The sequence below is a fragment of the Perca fluviatilis genome, chromosome 2 (assembly GCF_010015445.1).
Source record: "Perca fluviatilis chromosome 2, GENO_Pfluv_1.0, whole genome shotgun sequence".
Taxonomy (NCBI): Eukaryota; Metazoa; Chordata; class Actinopteri; order Perciformes; family Percidae; genus Perca; species Perca fluviatilis.
Genome location: NC_053113.1, coordinates 8,398,579 through 8,422,336, shown reverse-complemented (window position 1 = coordinate 8,422,336; position 23,758 = coordinate 8,398,579). Strand labels below are relative to the sequence as shown.

The window sequence follows — 23,758 nt, the reverse complement described above, 5'->3', positions numbered from 1 at the left end:
GGGAATGAGAGGGGAAACACTAGAGCAGGGGGAATGAGAGGGAGAAACTTGGCAGAAGATATTCCTTTTCAAACCAAAACGTAGCAGTGTAAATGTAGCCTTAGATGGCGCTGTCCCAGAACATGTGTCTTCAGATAGCAGTGTCCCAGAACATGTGTCTTCAGATAGCAGTGTCCCAGAACATGTGTCTTCAGATAGCAGTGTCCCAGAACATGTGTCTTCAGATAGCAGTGTCCCAGAACATGTGTCTTCAGATAGCAGTGTCCCAGAACACGGTGTCTTCAGATAGCAATGTCCCAGAAAACAGGGTGTCTTCAGATAGCAGTGTCCCAGAACACGGTGTCTTCAGATAGCAGTGTCCCAGAACATGTGTCTTCAGATAGCAATGTCCCAGAAAACAGGGTGTCTTCAGATAGCAGTGTCCCAGAACATGTGTCTTCAGATAGCAGTGTCCCAGAACACGGTGTCTTCAGATAGCAGTGTCCCAGAACATGTGTCTTCAGATAGCAATGTCCCAGAACATGTGTCTTCAGATAGCAGTGTCCCAGAACATGTGTCTTCAGATAGCAGTGTCCCAGAACACGTGTCTTCAAATAGCAGTGTCCCAGAACATGTGTCTTCAGATAGCAATGTCCCAGAACACGGTGTCTTCAGATAGCAATGTCCCAGAACACGGTGTCTTCAGATAGCAGTGTCCCAGAACATGTGTCTTCAGATAGCAGTGTCCCAGAACAGGTGTCTTCAGATAGCAGTGTCCCAGAACACGTGTCTTCAAATAGCAGTGTCCCAGAACACGTGTCTTCAAATAGCAGTGTCCCAGAACACGTGTCTTCAGATAGCAGTGTCCCAGAACATGTGTCTTCAGATAGCAGTGTCCCAGAACATGTGTCTTCAGATAGCAGTGTCCCAGAACACGGTGTCTTCAGATAGCAGTGTCCCAGAACACGGTGTCTTCAGATAGCAGTGTCCCAGAACATGTGTCTTCAGATAGCAGTGTCCCAGAACACGGTGGCGGTATGTCCGGCAGCGTTGTGTCCGGCAGCGCTGGGCGGTGCAGAGTACGGTGGCGGCTGCTTCCTCCTCCAGCTGGGCAGGATGGGCATGCTGTCCTGTTTGCACAGATTCTTCTCTGGACGCTGGCGAGCTTTTATCTCTCGACACAGAAACCTTTTCTTCTCTATGGTCTCCATCATGGTGGCGTCTCCGCAGAGCCACGGCATCTGGAACATCAACACGTTACTCATCCATCATCATCCATCATCACCACCAACACATTCTCACTCCCAACTCGTAAAATACCTACGCTTGGTCTTATGCCTTTAGTGGTTGTTATTGTGCAAAAAGTCTCCTTTAGTGTCATATTTAGACGCTCTGGGTCGGGACTCTTGCCGGCCCTTTTTGCAGCCCGTTCTCACTCCAAACCCATAAGACACGCTAGGTCAGTGTCTTTCAGCGTCAGATAACAACGCAATAATCCCCCTTTAGCATCTGTAGAGGACGCAATGGGCAGAGCAACCGCTCGACCGTGGTGCTGTAAGATGACATAGTATCAAGAGAGACAACAGTAGAGAGTAGTATGTAGAGAGACAACAGTAGAGAGTAGTATGAAGAGAGACAACAGTAGAGAGTAGTATGTAGAGAGACACAGTAGAGAGTAGTATGTAGAGACACAGTAGAGAGTAGTATGTAGAGACACAGTAGAGAGTAGTATGTAGAGACACAGTAGAGAGTAGTATGTAGAGACACAGTAGAGAGTAGTATGAAGAGACACAGTAGAGAGTAGTATGTAGAGACACAGTAGAGAGTAGTATGTAGAGACACAGTAGAGAGTAGTATGTAGAGACACAGTAGAGAGTAGTATGAAGAGACACAGTAGAGAGTAGTATGTAGAGACACAGTAGAGAGTAGTATGTAGAGACACAGTAGAGAGTAGTATGTAGAGAGACAACATTAGAGAGTAATATGTAGAGACAACACTTGGTTGTATATGAGAGGTTGTAGTGAGCTCAGTTTTGCTGCTAGGATGAAGACTATGGTATTAAATTAAACAGGAAAACATCAGGCATGCATTGGTACCACTCTAAACGTGCTACCAAACAGGCAAGGGGGCGAAATAATTCACCAAATGTAACCAAAAGTTTAACCAAAAAATCCTAGCTTGCACTTTCTGTCTGTCTTCCATCAGAGTGCAGTTTTTCCTTGTCTTTAATATTTGTGTTTACTATTGTGGAACTGGCAAAAACCTGGTGGTTGGTTGTGAAAGCTTCACAGACAACATTGATAGGGCCTAGTCATTTTCATCATTTCACAGCCTTAACATGAATCAAAAGTGTAATATGACATTGACAATATATTAAATAGGTTATTCAATGCTACTTATTTAACACAAAGCAACACATGTTATATACATTTATATTTGAATAGTTATACTATATAGTAACTAACACTCTCAGTGTAGTTTTGGTATAGGCTTACAATATATCTAATCCCCATGTTCAGGTACAGCAAGTAGCCTACTTTATCTCCGAAAGTGTTGTCAGTAATACTCTGTACTGTTTTACAATTACAAGTTTGTGTAATTTGGGGTTTCTGTAGCCAGTGACATTTCATTATTTGTATTTTATTTTCAATGCAGATGTAATGGCATTGTACATTTTTAGTTTTTATTTGAAGGCTGAGGCTTCATTAATAAACACAACCCCAATTGTCATCATTGGTTTTGAGAAGTTACTTGCTGTGAACACCTTGTCTGATAGGCTACAGTTTTGTGGCATAGTATCAGGACATCCTGGCTAATGTCTGTCGCGCACAGCTACGGGCGAATGGCCGGATGATGGGCTTATTTGGGAGAAAGTCCAGGGCTGTTTTCTAGTCCCAGTCCATCCCTGAGTAGAGAGTGGTTATGTAGAGAGACAACAGTAGAGAGTAGTACGTAGAGAGACAACAGTAGAGAGTAGTATGTAGAGAGACAACAGTAGAGAGTAGTACGTAGAGAGACAACAGTAGAGAGTAGTACGTAGAGAGACAACAGTAGAGAGTAATCGTAGAGAGACAACAGTACGTAGAGAGACAACAGTAGAGAGTAGTACGTAGAGAGACAACAGTAGAGAGTAGTACGTAGAGAGACAACAGTAGAGAGTAGTACGTAGAGAGACAACAGTACGTAGAGAGACAACAGTAGAGAGTAGTACGTAGAGAGACAACAGTAGAGAGTAGTACGTAGAGAGACAACAGTAGAGAGTAGTAACGTGAGAGACAACAGCCCATAGAGACAACAGTAGAGAGTAGTATGTAGAGAGACAACAGTACGTAGAGAGACAACAGTAGAGAGTAGTACGTAGAGAGACAACAGTAGAGAGTAGTACGTAGAGAGACAACAGTAGAGAGTAGTATGTAGAGAGACAACAGTACGTAGAGAGACAACAGTAGAGAGTAGTACGTAGAGAGACAACAGTAGAGAGTAGTACGTAGAGAGACAAGCTAGAGAGTAACGTGAGAGACAACAGTAGAGAGTAGTACGTGAGAGACAACAGTAGAGAGTAGTACGTGAGAGACAACAGTAGAGAGTAGTACGTGAGAGAGCAACAGTAGAGAGTAGTAACGAGAGACAACAGTAGAGAGTAGTACTGTAGAGAGAGACAACAGTACGTAGAGAGACAACAGTAGAGAGTAGTACGTTGAGAGACAACAGTAGAGAGTAGTACGTAGAGAGACAACAGTAGAGAGTAGTATGTAGAGAGACAACAGTAGAGAGTAGTACGTAGAGAGACAACGCCCAGAGTGTCTAAATATGATGCTAAAGGAGACTTTTTGCTTCAGTAACAAAGACCAAAGTCACAGGAAGTGATGGGAGTGAGAATGTGTTGTCACCATTCATCATTCTCCATCTCCACACCCAAACACAATCTGCAGATTTCTTTACAGTTGTCAGCGGCGATGCAAAATGAAAACCTGCAGAATTTACTGTGTTCATAATGTCCAGTTTAGACTAGAGATTCACTGGAAAAAAGGCCACAAAAAAAACCCAAAGAATACAAGGTGTTTCTTGCTTGTAATGAATAAAAATATCTTCCAATTGAACCTCTGAAAACACACTTGGTAAGACAGACAGACAGACAGACAGAGGGACGGACATACAGACAGACAGACAGACAGAGGGACAGACAGAGGGACAGATGAATAGACAGACAGACAACAATCTTACTTTGTAAATCTTAAACAATATCTTTGTATCCAAACAATATGATAGTACATATAATTTTCATAATTTGCCAGTGTCTGGGCCCCTTTACACAAGCGTCCACTAGCTTACATATCTGCATTATGTCTTGTGGTTGTTCTTGCCTTTAATCTTTTTTAAATAAAATTGAACTGAACTGAACTAATGTGAAATAGATTTGAATCAGACCAGAAGCAGAAAGTAAAAGTAAGTTTTCACACTGAAGTTTCAGTCCGGTGTTTGATTAAATTAAATATTTTATTGTCAGAGATTATTCGGCAAACATTAACACACAAAGGTACAGATTTAATATGAATGTACATCATTAGAGAGAGTCAAACAAATGTGTTTTTCATTTAAAACGAACAAGGACGTGCTTCCAAATGAAGGAATTCTCTGTGAAATGTTTCTCATTTCTCTGACATCTCTCTGATGTTATGTTCACACTACGAGCGGCGCTAGCGACACGCTGCATGTCATTTTCAATAGAAACCGTTAACATGAAGCTATAAACTGCTGTCACTGCGTGACGGGCGTAATGTGCTGCAGTGTAAGGTTGGGAATTGTCTCTTTAAATCTCCCTACACGTTAGACCGGTTAGCTGTTAGCTTTTTAACTTTGTTTAATTCGGTGATGTCCCGAATACCATTTTCTGTGATTCGAAGCTTTGGTAAAAATCTAAAAAGCGACAAAGGATTTTGCAAAAAATTACAAAAACAATAAAAATCAAAGTTTGGAAAAAGTGACAAAAATGTCAAAAAATGAAAAACATAGATGAAAGCATAATGTCCGTTTCAGCAGCCTGTTCCTGTGAACCATACAATCAAAAAGCTAAGAAAACTAAAGCACTATAATTTATAAGTATTCAAGAGAATAAATTATTAACTGTAATCTCAGCCAAAATGACCTGCAGCTCGTGGTGCTCTGTACCCGGCTCACAGTTACTTATTCTCAGGTAACTGAACCACCAACTACTGCTGAAACAACAAGCCAGCATCGCAGAGCTATGTACCGGCTAAACACGTCAACTAACTGTTGATATGACTGAGCTGTAGGGTTGGGTACCGAAACTCGGTGCCAATAGGGAACCGGTGCCGACGTAAACGGTAGTAACGAGACCGAATAAGAACGAAAGTTTCGGTGCCTCATTTCGGTGCTTGACTTTACACTACACCTGACAGCATGTAACGTTAGCCTACCTTTAGCTAGCAGCTGGATTAAACACCGGTAAAATGCTGACAGCTAATGTTAAACAGTGTAAAGTGTGACTGTATTTCACTGTGGAGGACTTCAACAGCGGGATGTAACAGTCTGCTCTGCAGCGCAGCAGCTGCCGTTGTCGCAATTCATAGATATACAGTAGGTTTATATGGTCGGAATTAAACAACACAGACGGTGCGTTCACTTGCAGCTGCCGTTGTCGGAATTAAACAACACAGACGGTGCATTCACTTAAAACAGGTAACCTCGTGGTGCATTCACAGTAATTGTAAAATACCCTTTTCCCATCTGGGGTTCAACAGCAATTTACTGGTGAAATAAGTTATTGTTATAGTTATTACATTATTATTAAATCTTTAATTTTGACCATGGCCTTAGCAATAAACAAGTCACTAACTGTTGTTTACTACCCTTATTTTTTTTCTTCTTTTTTTTTTTACTTTATTGAAAAGTACCGGTTCAGGCACCGTTTCGGCACCGGCACCGTTTTAAAAGTATCGATTTAGCACCGGAATCACGGAATCACCCAACCCTACTGAGCTGTGATGGAGGTCTGTAGCAGCTAAACACGTCTACTAACTGTTGATATGACTGAGCTGTGATGGAGGTCTGTAGCGGCTAAACACAGCCAGCATCCACCACTCGGCGTCATGGAGCTCATGGGCAGCCATGTTTCGTACAAAATATTGGTGTGTGGATATTGGATATTTTGGTGTGCATACATTTACGTAAGATATCCTACGAACCCATTCATGAGCATACGTCCATTTCAGACACCAGAGGATCTGTGCTGTCATTCAGTGCGCTAGACACCAGATTACCAACCCTACTATGTTGACTTGGCAAACCACCAATGAGACACTTCAACAGTGACTGTGAGCTGCGCTGTGACCATTATGTAGCTTCATCGCTCGTAGTGTGAACGCTGCACCGTTGGGGGTTGGGTTACCATGCACATGGTGGGGGAACTATAAACGGGCAGGGCTACCATGCACATGGTGGGGGAACTATAAATGGGCAGGGCTACAGTATTAAGGGATGGAGGCAGATGACGACAGGCGGGGTTAAGGTAGGGTGGGTGGAGTTAGGGTTAGGTGAGTTTCATTAGTGTTAATAAATGTTTAAATGAGATTGAATCTATTAAAGTGCTTCTTTGTGAGTTCAATCACCGTTTGTTAGAGTTAGTTTAATGTTTGTTTAATGATAGTTTAATGTTAGTTTAATGATAGTTTAATGTTAGTTTAATGTTAGTTTAATGATAGTTTAATAATATATTAATGATAGTTTAATGACAGTTAATGATCAGTAATGTAACTCTGTTAGTATTACATTATTACTTCACTTTAAAGGTCTACAGATTCTTAAAATGTGTTCAGAGTTCATGTTAACACAAAACACAAAAAACATTTACAACATAACATTTAAACACCAAATATTTTACACAAAACTGATATTAGGAAGTAAGAAAACACTTTGTTAACTTTTTAAAAGTTGTTTAGAGTTGAGTCAGCTGATGGTGGAAGCTTCTGTTCATCTGTTAAACGTTTTACGTTCTGTTGTTCAGATGAATCCTGCCAGAAGTATACATCTTTTTATTCTTCTGTTTTAAATAAAACTGCTTTCTCTGTCTGAGTTACAGACAGAGAGACAGACAGGCAGACAGACAGACAGGCAGACAGACAGACAGACAGGTATACAGACAGACAGACAGACAGACAGGCAGACAGGCAGACAGACGGGTATACAGACAGGTATACAGACAGACAGAGACAAAGACAGGTATACAGACAGACAGAGACAAAGACAGGTATACAGACAGCCAGACAGACTGGTACCTGGCTGAGAGCGGGGTGTAGATGGCGTTGGGGTGAAGGAACTCCAGACGTTGAAGCCGAACGGCCGAGTGGACTCTTTGATTCTGCAGATCAGATTATTATTATTGTTTACATCAACACAATACATTATATACATTATATATATATATATATATATATATACACTCACCTAAAGGATTATTAGGAACACCCTACTAAGACCGTGTTTGACCCCCTTTCGCCTTCAGAACTGCCTTAATTCTTCGTGGCATTGATTCAACAAGGTGCTGGAAGCATTCTTTGGAAATTTTGGCCCATATTGAGAGGATAGGGTCTGACAGTTGATAGAGATTAGTGGGATGCACATCCAGGGCACGAAGCTCCTGTTCCACCACATCCCAAAGATGTTCTATTGGGTTGAGATCTGGTGACTGTGGGGGCCATTTTAGGACAGTGAACTCATTGTCATGTTCAAGAAACCGATTTGAAATGATTTGAGCTTTGTGACATGGTGAATTATCCTGCTGGAATTAGTATTAAGAGGATTGGTACATGGTGGTCATAAAGGGATGGACATGGTCAGAAACAATGCCCAGGTAGGCTGTGGCATTTAAACGATGCCCAATTGGTACTAAGGGGCCTAAAGTGTGCCAAGAAAACATCCCCCACACCATTACACCACCACCACCAGCCTGCACAGTGGTAACAAGGCTTGACAGATACATGTTCTCATTCTGTTTACGCCAAATTCTGACTCTACCATCTGAATTTCTCAGCAGAATTCGAGACTCATCAGACCAGACACATTTTTACAGTCTTCAACTGTCCATTTTTGGTGAGCTTGTTCAAATTGTAGCCCCTTTTTCCTATTTTTAGTGGAGATGAGTGGTACCCGGTGGGGTCTTCTGCTGGTGTAGCCCATCCGCCTCAAGGTTGTGCGTGTTATGGATTCACAAATGCTTTGCTGCATACCTCGGTTGTAACGAGTGGTTATTTGAGTAAAAGTTGATCTTCTATCAGCTGGAATCAGTCGGACCATTCTCCTCTGACCTCTAGCATCAACAAGGCATTTTCGCATTTTCGCCCCCCAGAACTGCACCATTCTTTGTAAACCCTAGATATGGTTGTGTGTGAAAATCCCAGTAACTGAGCAGATTGGGAAATACTCAAACCAGCCTGTCTGGCACCAACAACCATGTCACACTCAAAGTTGACTAACCTCCTCCAGACAACATCATGGTCGGGCTGACAGACGACCGACCCATCCGGCTGGAAACTGGACTAGACTGTCCATCTCTGTCTTTACTACGGTGTCTAGGCAGAGACCTGGAGTCTCCTACAGATGGACAGGAGAGAGACAGACAGACAGGAGACAGACAGGAGAGAGAGAGAGAGACAGACAGGATGAGACAGGCAGGAGAGAGACAGAGAGAGAAAGAGATAGATAGAGAGAGAGAGAGAGAGAGAGAGAGAAAGACAGGAGAGAGAGACAGACAGGAGACAGACAGAGAGAGAGACAGACAGGATGAGACAGCTAATCCCTCTGCAATATTTCCACAGAAGAAAACAGAAATCAATGTGTCAGACAAAATAACTTAACAAAAACAGAGACAGAGAACTAGCAGAAACCTAAAGCAAATGTGGGAAAAAGATAAATCTCATTTAAAATAAAGAATGTATGAGAACCTTTACGACACAGAAAAAAATAAGAACTTAGTGCTCTTTTACACCACAAAATTAACCAGCTCCCACATTAACCAGCTCCCACTGGGGGATCCTGAGGCGTTCCCAGGCCAGGTTGGAGATATAATCCCTCCACCGTCTTCCCCGAGGCCTCCACCTAGCTGGACGTGCCTGGAACACCTCCCTAGGGAGGCGCCCAGGGGGCATCCTTACCAGATGCCCAAACCACCTCAACTGGCTCCTTTCAACGCAAAGGAGCAGCGGCTCTACTCTGAGCTCCTCACGGATGACCGAGCTTCTCACCCTATCTCTAAGGGAGACGCAAGCCACCCTCCTGAGGAAACCCATTTCAGCCACTTGTACCCTGGATCTTGTTCTCTCGGTCATTACCCAGCCTTTATGACCATAGGTGTGGGTAGGAACGAAAACTGACCGGTAGATCGAGAGCTTTGCCTTCTAGCTTAGCTCTCTTTTCATCTCAATGGTGCAATAAATTGAATGTAATACCTGAAAAGGGACCCCCTTACTCCATAGTCCAGCAACACCTCCCACAGTATCTCCTGGGGGACCCGGTCACACCCCTTCTCCAGATCCACAAAACACATGTAGACCGGATGGGCATACTCCCAGGCTCCGTCCAGGATCCTTGCGAGAGTGAAGAGCTGGTCCATTGTTCCACGACCAGGACGGAATCTGCATTGTTCCTCTTCAATCTGAGGTTCGACTATCGGCCGAATCATCCTTTCCAGCACCTTGGAGTAGACTTTACCAAGGGGGCTGAGAAGTGCGATAGCCCTATAATTGGCACACACCCTCTGTTACCCCTTTTTGAAAAGGGGAACCACCACCCCGGTCTGCCACTCCTTTGGCACTGTCCCAGACTTCCACGCAATGTTGAAGAAGCGTGTCATCCAAGACAGCCCCTCCACACTCATCATTTCTGGACAGACCTCATCATTCCCTGGGTCTTTGCCACTGTGGAGTTGCTTGACTACCTCAGTGACTTCCACCAGGGAAACTGACGACAATCCGCCATCATCCTCTGCCTCTACCATAGAGGGCGTATTAGCTAGATTTAGGAGTTCCTCAAAGTGCTCCTACCACCGCCCTTTTACCTCCTCAGTTGAGGTCAACAGTGTCCCATCCTTACTGTACACAGCTTGGATAGTTCCCCGCTTCCCCCTCCTGAGGTGGTGAACGGTTTTCCAGAAGCACCTTGGTGCCAACCGAAAGTCCTTCTCCATGTCTTCTCCGAACTTCTCCCACACCCGCTGCTTTGCCTCTTTCACAGCAGAGGCTGCAGCCCTTCAGGCCCTTCGGTACCCTGCAACTGCCTCCGGAGTCCTCAGGGATAACATATCCTGCAAAGACTCCTTCAGTCGGACGGCTTCCCTGACCACCGGTGTCCACCACATTGTTTGTGGGTTACCGCCCCTTGAGGCACCTAAGACCCTAAGACCACAGCTCCTCGCCGCAGCTTCAGCAATGGAAACTTTGAACATTGTCCACTCGGATTCAATGCCCCCAACCTCCTCATGGATGCACGAAAAGCTCTGCCGGAGGTGTGAGTTGAAAGTCTGTCGGACAGGGGCCTCCTTCAGATGTTCCCAATTTACCCGCACTACCCATTTGGGCTTACCAGGTCTGTCCAGAGTTTTCACCCACCCCCTGACCCAACTCACCACCAGATGGTGATCGGTTGACAGCTCTGCCGCTCTCACCCGTGTCCAAAACATACGGCCTCAGATCAGATGAAACAATTATGAAATCGATCATTGACCTTCGGCCTAGGGTGCTCTGGTACCAAGTACACTTATGAGCATCCCTATGTTTGAACATGGTGTTCGTTATAGACAACCCATGACTAGCACAGAAGTCCAACAACAAACAACAACTCAGATTTAGATCAGGGAGGCCGTTCTTCCCAATCACGCCTCTCCATGTGTCTCCATCATCGCCCACGTTATGCGTAATGCGTTAATGTAAAACTGATATAAAACTGATATAAAATGGATATAAAATGGATATAAAACTGATGTAAAATGGATATTAAACATTTAAACTAATATAAAACTGTTTACCTTCACTGCCGCGGCTCTTCCTGCCTGCTCCTTTCTTCCTTGCTGGTCGACCTGACGTAAACACGTTGTTGAGTTCGTCCAATGGGCTGGTGGGAGTCTGTGACCTCATCGCCACATTCTGCATGGAGCCGTGGGTGGAGGAGGAGTTACTGAGTCTAGCCCCGCCCTCCCCAGCCCTGTGAGAGGATGAAGATGAGGAGGAGGAGGAGCGGGGCATGCTTCCTCCGGCCATCAGAGCATCGTACGGCGGAGGTCTCTTCAGACTCAGAGGAGTCAGAGAGCGACCCATGCTGACCGGAGACGGACACGCTGATTGGCTGCGGGGGTAACCATGGCCACTGTGGGCAGAGCCAGTTGACTTGTAGAGGTTGGAGGGGAGGGGCGGAGCTGAAGAGCGGCCGGAGGAAGTGATGGTGTGGGTGGAGGGCAGGTCTCGGTCTCGGTCTCGGTCTCGGTCTCGGTCTCGGTCTCGATCTCGATCTCGGTCCCTTTCCTTCTCCTTGCGGTGCTGCGTGGAGCTCTGCGGGGGTTCGGCGCCGCCCGACTTGCTGTATGAGACGTTGTCCATGACGGGCAGCCGGGTAACATCTAGCGGGGTGAGCGGGGACTCGTCTGAGTTGGGGGAGCACTGAGCGGGAGCGGGGGGGAAGACAAGCAGTGGTGGGCGGTGCGTCAGCAGGTTGGGGAAAGGCGGTGGGATGTCGCAGAGTGAGCTGCGGGCCGCCCAGGCGTCAGGGTCCAAGATGGCGGCGGGGTCCTGCAGGTAATCGTCCAGCGAGGGGTACTTCATCTCCTCGTACACCGCCTCGCTCTGCTCATCCTCCGCTTCCTGTCCGCTCAGCTCCCGCAGGATGTTTCCCACCATCTCGATGTAGACGGGCTCCTCGTCGTCCGTGTCTCTCGACGCCGGGCTCTGACTCTGGGACGAAGACTTGTCCCATCGCAGGGAAGACTTCCTGTTGCCGTGGTTACGGATGTAGGAGTCATCAAAGGAGGTGCTGAGCTGAGTGTTGGGATTCCTTTTGGGTTTGGGTGGAGGCATCTTTCTGTAGTCCTCGTTGTAGAAAGATCGAGCTACAGACAGACAGACAGAAAGACAGACAAACAGACAGAGAAACAGATAGACAGACAGAGAAACAGACAGACAGAAAGACAGACAGACAGACAGAGAAACAGACAGAGAAACAGAATGACAGACAGAGAAACAGACAGACAGACAGACAGACAGAAAGACAGACAGACAGACAGACAGACAGACAGACAGACAGTCAAACAGACAGACAGTCAGAGAGACAGACAGAGAAACAGACAGACAGGGATATTAAAATCTGAAAACACTAAGGCCCTATCTCAATCTGTGATTTACAGACTTTGAGGTGCGTATACTTTAAGTCTTTGAGGGCATTTCTGATCCCTTTGTGCATCCTTTTTCTCACCTTCAGCCTGCTCCAGCGTCTCTTTGGGCTCTTGAGCATCTTTCTTGGTGCCGCCAGTGTCCACCGTCTCGGAGCTGCTGCTCAGCTTGGTGTTGGGGTCTCTCTTGGGTTTGGGCGGAGGTTGTTTCCTGTTGGGGTTGGAGTCGTCGTCTGCTCCGCCCACCGAGTGCAGTGACTGGGACCGCACGGTGAAGCCCTGACTGGGGGGGGGCAGACGGTCCTGAGGCGCAGGCATCGTCATGAAACCCATCCTGAAATGTTTTCCAGAGTACGCCCCATCTGTTGCCATGGCAACATCTTCACCAATCCTGCAGACATGTTAGTAAAACTGTTAATTTACTAATCACACAACACGATCAAATATAAATAAGCTTGTTTGGTTTCACGAAACAAAACTAATCTGATTCACTGTTAAACTTTATACAGATGGAGGGATGAAATAAACATGTTCTGAACAATCACAGGAAGTTTGGGAAGCTTTTTCATCCTGTCAGCAACATTATGCTATACTTTTTCTCTGATTAGTATTAAAACTAACTAACTAAAACAAAACAAAATGCTGTTGCTGCTGTCGCCATCTGGTATCTGGGAGAGACTGTCTTGTCCTTGTCTGGAGCACAGTGTGATGCTGAGGAAAGAACAGGCGTTCCTTAAACTGAGATAACTGATGACATTGACTCTTTATTAGGACTATAGAGTTTTATCACATTCTACGTTGGTCAAAGTCAAGTTTATGTCATCCATAAAAATGGAAATTACAGTGCTCATACCCGGCCTAATACAATACAATAAATACAATATAATACAAATACAATACATAAATACAATACAAAATTTATAAAAATGTACGTTTAAAGTGCTTGTTGTGCTGTCTGATAGTCTGTGGTACAAAAGAGAGAGCATACCACTTAGTTTGTGTCACTGGAGGCCTTAGCCTACCACTACGTTCCATAACCCTGCCAGTCAAATTACCATGAAGAGGGTGACCTGGGTCCCTCATTATTACTCTCCTACCATTTTTCCAGCCCTTTTAGTCACTCTATAATTCCTGGCCTTCTCGGCTATTCCAGCATTCCCACCCCAACCCACCACACAGTAGCTCCAAACATTACATATCACTGACATAAAAAACATTCTCACCACATCTGTATTCACCTTAAAGGACTGCAACTTCCTCATACAGTATACACGTGGACTTAATTTTTTCATCAGTAATTTTTTCAACATGATCTGACCATGTTAGCCTATCATTAAAAACAATGCCAAAATACTTGTATGTGTTCACTCCTTCTATTACTGAACCTTTAATTTCCACTGCCTCAGTTGTCATCTTATTTCTCCTGTAATCAATTACTAATTCTTTATTTTTACATTACATTACATTACATGTCATTTAGCTGACGCTTTTATCCAAAGCGACTTACAATTAAGTGCTTTCAACTGTGAAGGTTCAAACTCCAGACAACAAGTAGTAAGTGCAAGTACATCAGCTTTAAATGAGCAAAGCTACAAAGAGACATATGAAAGTGCAGGTTGTTTTTTGTTTTTTTTTATCCGAGGTGTAGTCGTAAGAGATGTGTTTTTAGCCTTCGGCGGAAGATGTGTAGGCTTTCGGCCATCCTGATGTCGATGGGGAGCTTGATCCACCATTTGGGAGCCAGGAAAGTGAACAGTCGGGATTTTGTAGAGTGATTAGTTCTCCCTCGCTGTGGGGGGGCAGCAAGCAGATTGGCTGATGCAGAGCGAAGTGGGCGGGTTGGGGTATATGGTTTGACCATGTCCTGGATGTAAGCTGGGGCTGATCCGTTCGTGGCCCTGTATGTAAGTACTAGTGTCTTGAAGCGGATGCAGGCAGCAACTGGTAACCAGTGAAGAGAGCGGAGGAGCGGTGTAGTGTGAGAGAACTTGGGGAGGTTGAAGACAAGTCGAGCTGCTGCGTTCTGATTGAGCTGCAGGGGTCGGATGGCACATGCAGGCAGGCCAATCAAGAGGGAGTTGCAGTAGTCTAGACGTGAGATGACTAGAGCCTGAACGTTGAGTTCTAGGAAATGAGTGTCACAAAAATCAACAAAAGCTTTTATCTCATTTTGAGAGTGACTATAGTCATCATTTTCAATTGACCCAATGAGCGCTGTGTCGTCAGCAAATTTAACAACTTGACAGCTGGCCTGCTGTGGACGGTAGTCTGCAGTGTTAATGGTAAAAGGAAAGGGTGATAAAACAGTTCCCTGAGGTGAATCTGTGTTTGTCATAATCTTATCTGACTTAACTTTTGCGTTTAGCTTAACAAATTGAGACCTGTTCTCTAAGAAATTTAGAATGAAAGAAATAAATACACCTGGAACCTTCATCATTAAAAGCTTATTTACTATGATGTGTGGTTGTATCGTATTGAATGCTGAGCTAAAATCATAATACAGAATTTTCACACACCGTCCCCCTGCATCCAGGTGAGCATAGACACTGTCCAGTTTACAGACAATAGCATCCTCTGCCCCTCTCCCTTTCTGATAAGCACATTGGCAGGGGTCAAGATAATGCTCTACATGAGGCTTCAGACTATTTAACACAATTCTCTCACATACCTTCATAGCTATGGAGGTTAGAGCCACTGGTCTTAGATCATTCATACACTCAACGGTTTTCTTTTTAGGTACTGGTATTATGCAAGATTGTTTCCATAAATCCGGTAACCCTTTATGAGAGAAACAATAATTAAAAATACTTGAAAAAATGCTTGCTAACTGAAAAGCACAGCCTTTTAATACTTTTGGAGACAGTCCATCTGGACCTGCTGCTTTGGTAGCTTTCAGCCTCATAAACATACCATATACCTCCTGATTGTTTGTTTGAAGGGTATAGTCATCACCCTCTGTGCTCCCAATCATATCCTTGAGTCTTTGTCTTTCATCAGAAAAGTCTATTTTGTCAAATCTATTATAGAAATGATTTAGATTATTAGCATATTCCCTTGTGCCATTTAACTGGGATCTATTTACTTTCCCTTTCCCTGCATATCCACTCATTAACCACATTCCTTCCCAGACTTTCTTCATATCATTCTCTTTAAAGTCATTTTCTATTTCGCATTTATACCGATATTTCTCGTTATTTATTTCCCTTTTAAGTTCTTTATGGATCGTTTTCAGTGTATTCTTGTCTCCCCTAGCAAAGGATTTCCTTTTGTCATTAATTAACCTTTTAATCTCAGCATTCATCCATGGTTTACAATTTGCATATACCTTAACCCTCTTTTCCTGTACAACCATATCATAGCAAAAATGTATACACCCACAGACGGATTCAGTAAATTCGTTTATATCCTTGGCACTATTTTCAAAAACCGCCCAGTCCGTATTTTCAAACGAATCTTTCAGTCTCTCCATTTATTCGCCAGTCACTTTCTGTACTTATGCTGTGAGTGCTGTAAACTGACCTTACTTGTAAGTAAACAAAACTTTGATATAACTTCAGTGGTCTCCGTCTATCCTGTGATAACATAATTATCCTAACACATCCATATTTACGTTTATTTCTCTCTTGGCAAAGCCTTCAGTGACTTTCTGTTTGTTCCTACAACAGTAAAGTTTGTTTTGTTTCGTTTGTTCATTCCTTAGTAAAGCAAGAAGAGCTGGAGCTTCATCAACTTCTTTCAACTGTTGAGTAGCTGATGTTTGTTAAATTTCCAGGAGAAGAAACTTACAGGACAATCCTTCTCATCCTAGTGCAGACAGCACCAGCATCCACATTGCTGTACTTCAAACAGTTGGTCTAGTGGTTGGTAGTCATTTTCTGGCTCGCGCACCTAGTGCTTCCCAAGTCTCTTATTTGATATCTCCTTGCTTGAACTGGAAGTTTTTCTGGTCCTCCTTTGTGAAAGCTGTCTCAAAGCTCTTATTCCTGCCCCAAACAGAGAGGATGGAAGAGGGAGGAGCGAGGAGGGAGGAGGGAGGATGGAGGATGGAGGATGGAGGATGGAGGATGGAGGATGGAGGGGGTAGGATTGAGTATGGAGCTATGAGCGAGGATACAGAGAGCAGCTTCCTGGAAGCCCTGCAGCTGAAAGCCGTTGCTAACTCCGGCTAAACAGCTGGCAGATTTAGATGAGGTTTCAGAAGAAAGGACATCTCATCGCTGTGAAACACATTTCCTCGTTTCCTCTCTCCTTGCAGGATTTCCTCCCAAAGGAACTGGGAAGTAGCCTAACTCTCACCAATACTTTGTGCAGTTACTGGGCAAATTATTCTGAACCCTACCCTACCCTGTGCCCTACTATGACATGAACTACTATGACTACCATTGTAGTCACTATTCCATTATCTTTAATGTGACTCTTATTGCCACTGTTCATCACACCCCCAACCGGCACCGTCTGACACCTACCAAGAGTCTGGGTCTGCCGAGGTTTCTTCCTAAAAGGGAGTTTTTCCTCACCACTGTCGCATTAGCCACTGCTAATGCTTGCTCTTGAGGGACTTATTGTAATTGTTGGGGCTTTGTAAATTATAGAGTGTGGTCTAGACCTACTCTATCTGTAAAGTGTCTCGAGATAACTCTTGTTATGATTTGATACTATAAATAAAATTGAATTGAAAGTGAATTGAATTGAACCAGCAGTGTGAAGAAATCTAGGAGGAAGCTGCAGCTAAATGTTGAAACAGGTTGGTGATGGCGCAGTGGATGTGACACGTGCCTTTGGTGTGGGAGATCCAGGTTCGATTCCCACTGTGATACATCAACCAATGTGTCCCTGAGCGAGACACTTAACCCCTAGTTGCTCCAGAGGCGTGCGACCTCTGACATATATAGCAATTGTAAGTCGCTTTGGATAAAAGCGTCAGCTAAATGACATGTAATGTAATGAAACAAACCAGACGCTGCTGATCCTCGGAGAGAACCAGGATGAAAAGGTCCTTTAGGCCTAAATAGGTGTCCCAAAATTAGAAGAACTGCAGGAACTGCCTTCTGACTGCAGGAAGAGACAGAAAGGGAGCGGCCTAACAACCTACATTTCAAAATAAAAGCTGAATCATTTAACCTACTAAAGATGTTTTGTGGCATGTGCTCAGAAGAGTTTAAAGGAAACAGATTCAGTGTGGTAACGTTTGTCTCTACATTCAGTGTGTGAGTGTTAATTCGTCATTTTAAGGTTTTATTGTTGGTGTGTTTTACCTCTTGATGGCGTCTTCCTGCCGTCTCTTCTTCTGGTGTTTTTCCTGCAAGTAGTTCCAGTTGGTCTGGTTACGAATGCGGTCGCTCTCTCTGGCGATGTCGGAGGCGTTTTGGATCACCAGTCCGTCGTACGTTCGAAGGCCACTGTCCTCCACGTATTGAAAAAACCTCCTGAAGGAAGATGCGTCTTCCTGAGACGTCATGACTTCCCAAAGACCTGAGAGAGAAACAATCACATTAACAAAGATATATTTAACAATGTTTACAGTCTGTCACGCTGCGCGTCGGACAGTTCACGCCTCGCCGTCGTCCATTACCTCCTGACAATGGACACCTCGAAGGGCATTAACCCGCTTATACCACGGTCACTTGCCAAATAACACATTTTTAAAACATTAGTTCATATTTTAATTAGTCTTTTACGAAGAATTTGATCCGCGATGTGTAACGTTACTGTCGGCTGCAGCGGCGCAGCCTGAAGCAGCGAGCTGAACCGTGAACGGGATCTGAGATAACGTTATTCTCTGTGAAACAAAGTCAGTCCAGAGGGCCAGTAGAACTTACTTCTTGCAGCCTGTGTGTTTTAGTGCCATCCTGTGGTGTTCAGAGGACAAGTTGGAAATAATAAATCCACATTTCCTTATTGATTTAATGTAGCGCATTCATTCAACAGTAAACAGTCAGTTTCACCGAACTCCTTTAGTAGGTGTCCTATATCACTTTTTAATGGACACCCTGCAGCCAATCAGAATCGAGTATTCACCCAGACCATGGTATAAAAATAAATAAAGCGTTCTTTCAGGTGAGTAAACAGGAACCATTTTGTTTAATGTTTATTGCATTACTAACTCCATAACGGACAGGCTGCATCCCGAAAAGGTGACGATAACTCGACTAATCAGCCATTTGGATCTTAGTTGACTGAGATTTATTAAGTTGTGTTTTATGTTTGTTTTCATGCTGAATGATATATTAAAGAGCACATCTCTGGTAAACACCAGAGATGTGCTCTTTAACAGTTAGTAAACTGTTTCTTCAGTCAAGTATTTTAGTATTTTAGTTGTTAGCAGTTCCACCAAAACAGGGATTTCCACTAATTGTTTAGATGGTTTCAATGATGTAAAAATATGGGTTAGGGTTTGTGGTGGTTGGGGTTGGCTGGCTGTGAGTTTTCTGTTTTGTTTACTATTTTCCATTTGTTTTTTTCACTGTCAGTTTTGCCCTGCCTTGTTTCTCTGTTGCCTTTCCCCTTTCTCCTCCCGCTACTGCTGCCAGCTGATTGAGCGCACCTGGTTATCATTCCACCATCACATTCTCCCGCCGCGCACACCATCTACAGTCAAGATCAGTATTTCAACCCTGGCTCAACAGACCATCTTCGCTTGATCGTTATCCTGGTGAAACTCTCAAGCTCTCCTTGAGACCCTCATTTTTCCCTGTCTTTGTGATAACGTTTGCTTACCTTTTCCTGTGTTTTGTCCCCTTCAATTACCATCTCATACCTGTTTGTCATCTCCAATCAGCTGGCTTCACCACCCGGTCCCCCTCCCATGGCACCCTGCTTCAACCTGCCTCCGCCTCCACTTCCAGCCATCCGCTCCTCGGCTTCTCTGCTCTCCAGCTCCAGTGTCTCCCCCTCAACTTCTCGGCCCCGGCTTCCCCGCGCTCCCCTGAGTGCCCTCGCCCTTTAGTGCCTTCGCCCTCTTACTCCCAGCTCCCGAGTCCCTCACCATCCTACCTTCCTTCACCCTCCTACTCCCAGCTCCTGAGCCCTCACCATCCTACCTGCCTTCACCATCCTACTTCCAGCTCCCGAGTCCCTCACCATCCTACCTGCCTTCACCATCCTACTCCCAGCTCCCAACCCCCACCATCCTACCTGCCTTCACCATCCTACTCCCAGCTCCTGAGCCCTCACCATCCTACCTGCCTTCACCATCCTACTCCATTAATCTGATTTATTATTATTACTTTATTACTCTGAGCCAGAGTCCACCACATATATAATACATATAATATATGTAATATAACATGTAATATAATATATTACACATATATAATACATATAATATATGTAATATAACATGTAATATATTACACGTATATAATACATATAATATATAACATGTAATATAATACATTACACATATGTAATACATATATACATACTACTACTACTACTACTAATAATAATAATAATAATATATCCATGTTTGAACCCTTATAGCAGAGAAGGCCCTTCTCTCTCTATCTTCCCCTCCCCCACTTCTCCGTCTCTCAGCATCCATCTAAAAATGGAACAGAGTCAGCTGGCCGTAACCTAGCAACAGCAGCATCTCTCAGGGGAGCATGATGTAATGCTTCCAGGAGAGGGGGAGGAAGAAGAGAGGAAGAAGAGAGGAAGCAGAGTTTGTGTCCACACTAACAGATTCTTTAGTATCTGTCTGAAACCTTCGAATGAAACCAATAGTATGTGAGTTGCAAACTATTTGCGGTATAATATTACAGTATGTAAACACAGGACACTATGTCGGCATCAGCATCCCACAATCCAATGTGGTAGTAGCACTGGACACTATGTCGGCATCAGCATCCCACAATGCAATGCGGTAGTAACGACAATGTTCATAACAGACAAACTGACAGAAACCAAGCAGCTCTGTAACGTCAATAACACTCTAATTTACATATCTACACATGTAATCTGTGATGTTTGACCTGCGACTGATGCTCTAGTTATTTACCTTTATTTAGTAATTTAAGCAATATCCGGCGAAGCCGCTGGAGCGGGGGTCAGCAGGGGTTACCATGGTTACGTGTCTTCAATGGCAAGGAGGCTCTCAGGAAGTGACGCTGAAAATTACAGCTTAGTGCGTCCAAAAAAATCTGGGTCAAAAATAACCAACTAATTTCTGGGTTATTTCAACCCAGAAAATTGGGTTATTCTTTTTGACCCAACTTCTGGGTTAAATTCCTGACCCAAATGTTTGGTTAAAATAACCCAACATTGTAGTTAATATTACCCAACTCCTGGGTCAACAGAACAACCCCATTTTTGGGTTGAAATAACCCAGAAATTAGTTAGTCCTGGGCCCTTTTTAAACCAGAAGTTGGGTCACAAATAACCTAACTAACTTCTCCAAAATGATATGGGGAAAAAAGGGATGACCCTGTCCATCTCATCTGACGCATCCCACTCTTCTGTTATGGTGTGGTGGCCATTTCAGTAGATTTACTCACTAACATTGTTGTGGAAACACAATAAGCATGGAAACTAAATGCACACTTCCTGCATTACTTCAAATACTAAGTTACTCCTCTAGTGTGCGGTGGTTTATGGGATGAGTAGTTCCTTCGCTGTGAAATGACGATATGTACACACGTTGTATCAACAGTCCCGCCCCTCCTCTGAGAGACCTGCAGTTGTTCTGGAATAGATTCCTCTTCTTCTGAATTTCTGGCAGACTGATGTGTATGTTATAGGGGCAAGGGTTTAATATATGAACTTATTTCTTCTATTTCTTAGTTAATATATCCATGTTTAGAGGGTTTGTCACTTGATCTCTCCTACAAATACTGGTGATACTGTTTTATCATAATGTACACAACACACAAGTGTGATTGTTCATATTATAAACTATGTTGACGTCATAATATAATAACACCATAAAATATACCCCTCCAACAAAAAATACATTAAATATATATATATATATATATATATATCTATATATATAGATATATATATATATCTATATATATATATAAATAGAGAGAGAGAGAGAGAGCGAGAGAGACAACCCTAACCCCAGAAAATGGTTACTCTCTGAAAAAATAACCCATAATTTTAACCCAACACAAATAACCCAGAAACTGGGTTGAAGAAGTAACCCGGGAGTTTTTAGTGTGTAGAGGTTCAGGTGTGTTATAATCAAAGACAAATAACAAACCCATCTGTTTGTGGACTGACGTTTTGACGCCGTGAGTTAGCATTCTGGCCGTCGCCATCTTGGTTTTTTTGGAGCCAGAAACCATATTTGGACCAGAGGGTGGAGCTGGGGAGGATGAACCAGTGTTGCTTATGGTTTGTTAGGCGCTGTGCTAAGCTAATTGCTAAAGAGGGAAAGTTTCTTATGTTCAACCCTTCTGAAGCGAGTCATCCAGCAGAGATTTACCGGTGGACAAACACAGACCTCTGACCCACATGTTAACCTAACCCTAACAAATTAAAGTCCTCCCTCTGCTCTCTGCACACAGTACTATTACATCATTATTAAAGAAACCTTTGAGCTCATTTTATCCAGATTAGTTTGATGTTTTCCTGTTTCCTGTCCGATGAAATGCTTTTAGAGTTCCTGTGAACAACTGAGCTTTGTGTGAAAGTTTAACTCTGAAGATGACCTTTGACCCTGGATACTGTCAGTGTCAGTTGAATTGACCAATCAGGTTGTGCCATTAACAAAAAGAGGAAACCGCACCTAGTTTGCGGTTGATCATAATAGAGATGTCACAGAGCCACTTCCTGTTTGAACCTTGACCTTTTGATCAGGAGGATTATTAAAAACCTTTCAGGTTCACCATCTTTCATCGTACCGTTTCATTAGAGCTGTCTGGGCTTCATGATTTTAGATAAAGTATAACTTTGTTCTCAGGTCTGATCCAAGATGGTGGCCATGTTGGAATGATATGCTTTCACTGTTTGAAATACAAACAGGGTGTGAAAGATGTGCCAAATGTGTTTTGAACAGACTTTATTGACACTTTCAGCACAGACAAAAGGAGAAACCTTTTCACCAGCATAGAATGGATGAAAGATATGAGAGGAGGCTTACCGGAGGATCAGCGAGGACTCAAACTGCCTCCATCCTTCCTTGACTGTGTCCTTCAGTGTCTCCTTCCTCCTTCTGTTCCCCGTCCTTCCCTCCTTCAGCTGTGCAGAAATGAAGATGGAATGATGAATCTTCCTGTCGTCCTCCCAGATCTCTGCAGCTCACAGGAAACGATGACTCGCTGCGGCAACGTTAATCCACATCCACCCTCCAACACCTCCGTCCTTCCTCTCTTCCTTTCCTCCTTCCTCTCGTCCTCTCTCTCTTCCACTCTTCCTTCTGTCAGATATCCTCACAGCTGTAGGAATCACAGCTCTCTCCACACACACACACACACACACACATACATACACACTCACACACTCACCCTTCAGCAGCACACAAACACATCCCCGACGACAAGAGAAGAGAGGCTGAAACCACGGCAACCTGACAGCATCTTACCGCTCTGATTCCACCCCCCCTCTCTCTCTCTCTCTCTCGCTCTCTCAGCAGAGCGGGGGATAGAGAGAGACAGGGAGAGGGAGAGAGAGACAGGGAGAGGGAGAGAGGGAGAGAGGGAGAGGGAGAGACAGAGAGAGAGGGAGAGTGAGAGAGGGAGAGAGGACAGTGAGAGAGAGAGACAGAGAGAGAGAGATTATGATTTTAAGTGATCAGTCCAGAATCTGTGACTTTTGAATCTTGTGTAAACTGCTTTGACAACATGTTTTTGTTCATGCTTTTAAAGCAAATTGAATTAAGAGTTTTATGTTTATATTTTTCAACAGAAAAGAACCATCCATCTCTCTCTCTAGGGAGGTGCACAGGGGGCAAGTAAAGAAATCTCATTACATTACTTTAACTAGTTTACATTATTTGTCCACATACTATACTATGAGAGAAAAGGTCTGCTTGCTTACATATTCAATGAAGGTGCTCTTTGGAAACCCAAAAGTTCAAGAAAGAATAAAGGTCGAATGCACTCATCTTGTACAAAGTTAAAAAGCCTTTATTTAGATGGCTATTTTGAATAATGCGGAATGGAAAGAGATCACTGATGTGGTCAACAGTGTTGTCGTAGTAAATCGGGCTCCAGCTGAAGTTTATTTAATTTATACATGTTTGACATATGTATTCTAGTCCTAATTATAGGCTTCTATTGCAATCTCTTAGGCCTACATGTAGGTATACTTATATTTAAATAAACGCACGGTAGCGGTCCGGAGTTTATGCAGTGTCTTTTATTTTACTCGTGTTTTTTTTTTCATGAGTCAGAACAAGGCAACAGCTGAGGGAGAGCGCGTGTCCTCCGCCCCCCGTGCTG

At 43.8% G+C, this 23,758-nt stretch overlaps 1 protein-coding gene across 1 annotated transcript; it reads right to left on the bottom strand.

The window, feature by feature from the left end:
- On the bottom strand, nucleotides 1–22,937 carry nyap2a (neuronal tyrosine-phosphorylated phosphoinositide-3-kinase adaptor 2a). The gene is made up of 7 exons (XM_039776949.1): nucleotides 22,459–22,937; nucleotides 17,627–17,843; nucleotides 12,455–12,762; nucleotides 11,019–12,092; nucleotides 8,474–8,590; nucleotides 7,276–7,358; nucleotides 1–1,220 (listed from the first exon to the last, which is right to left on the bottom strand). The coding sequence occupies exons 2-7, from the start codon at nucleotides 17,827–17,829 to the stop codon at nucleotides 984–986; spliced, it is 2,022 nt and encodes a 673-aa protein (XP_039632883.1). The 5' UTR covers nucleotides 17,830–17,843; nucleotides 22,459–22,937; the 3' UTR covers nucleotides 1–983.
- Nucleotides 22,938–23,758: the final 821 nt, after the last annotated feature.

Excerpts from the sequence above, each read along its gene's own strand:
- nyap2a (XM_039776949.1), bottom strand. The coding sequence starts at position 17,829 with ATGACGTCTCAGGAAGACGCATCTTCCTTCAGGAGGTTTTTTCAATAC. Across the intron at positions 7,359-8,473 it reads CATGATGTTGTCTGGAGGAG|AATCAAAGAGTCCACTCGGC; the intron begins GTTAGTCAACTT and ends TCTGATCTGCAG. Across the intron at positions 1,221-7,275 it reads TACACCCCGCTCTCAGCCAG|ATGCCGTGGCTCTGCGGAGA; the intron begins GTACCAGTCTGT and ends TTGATGTTCCAG.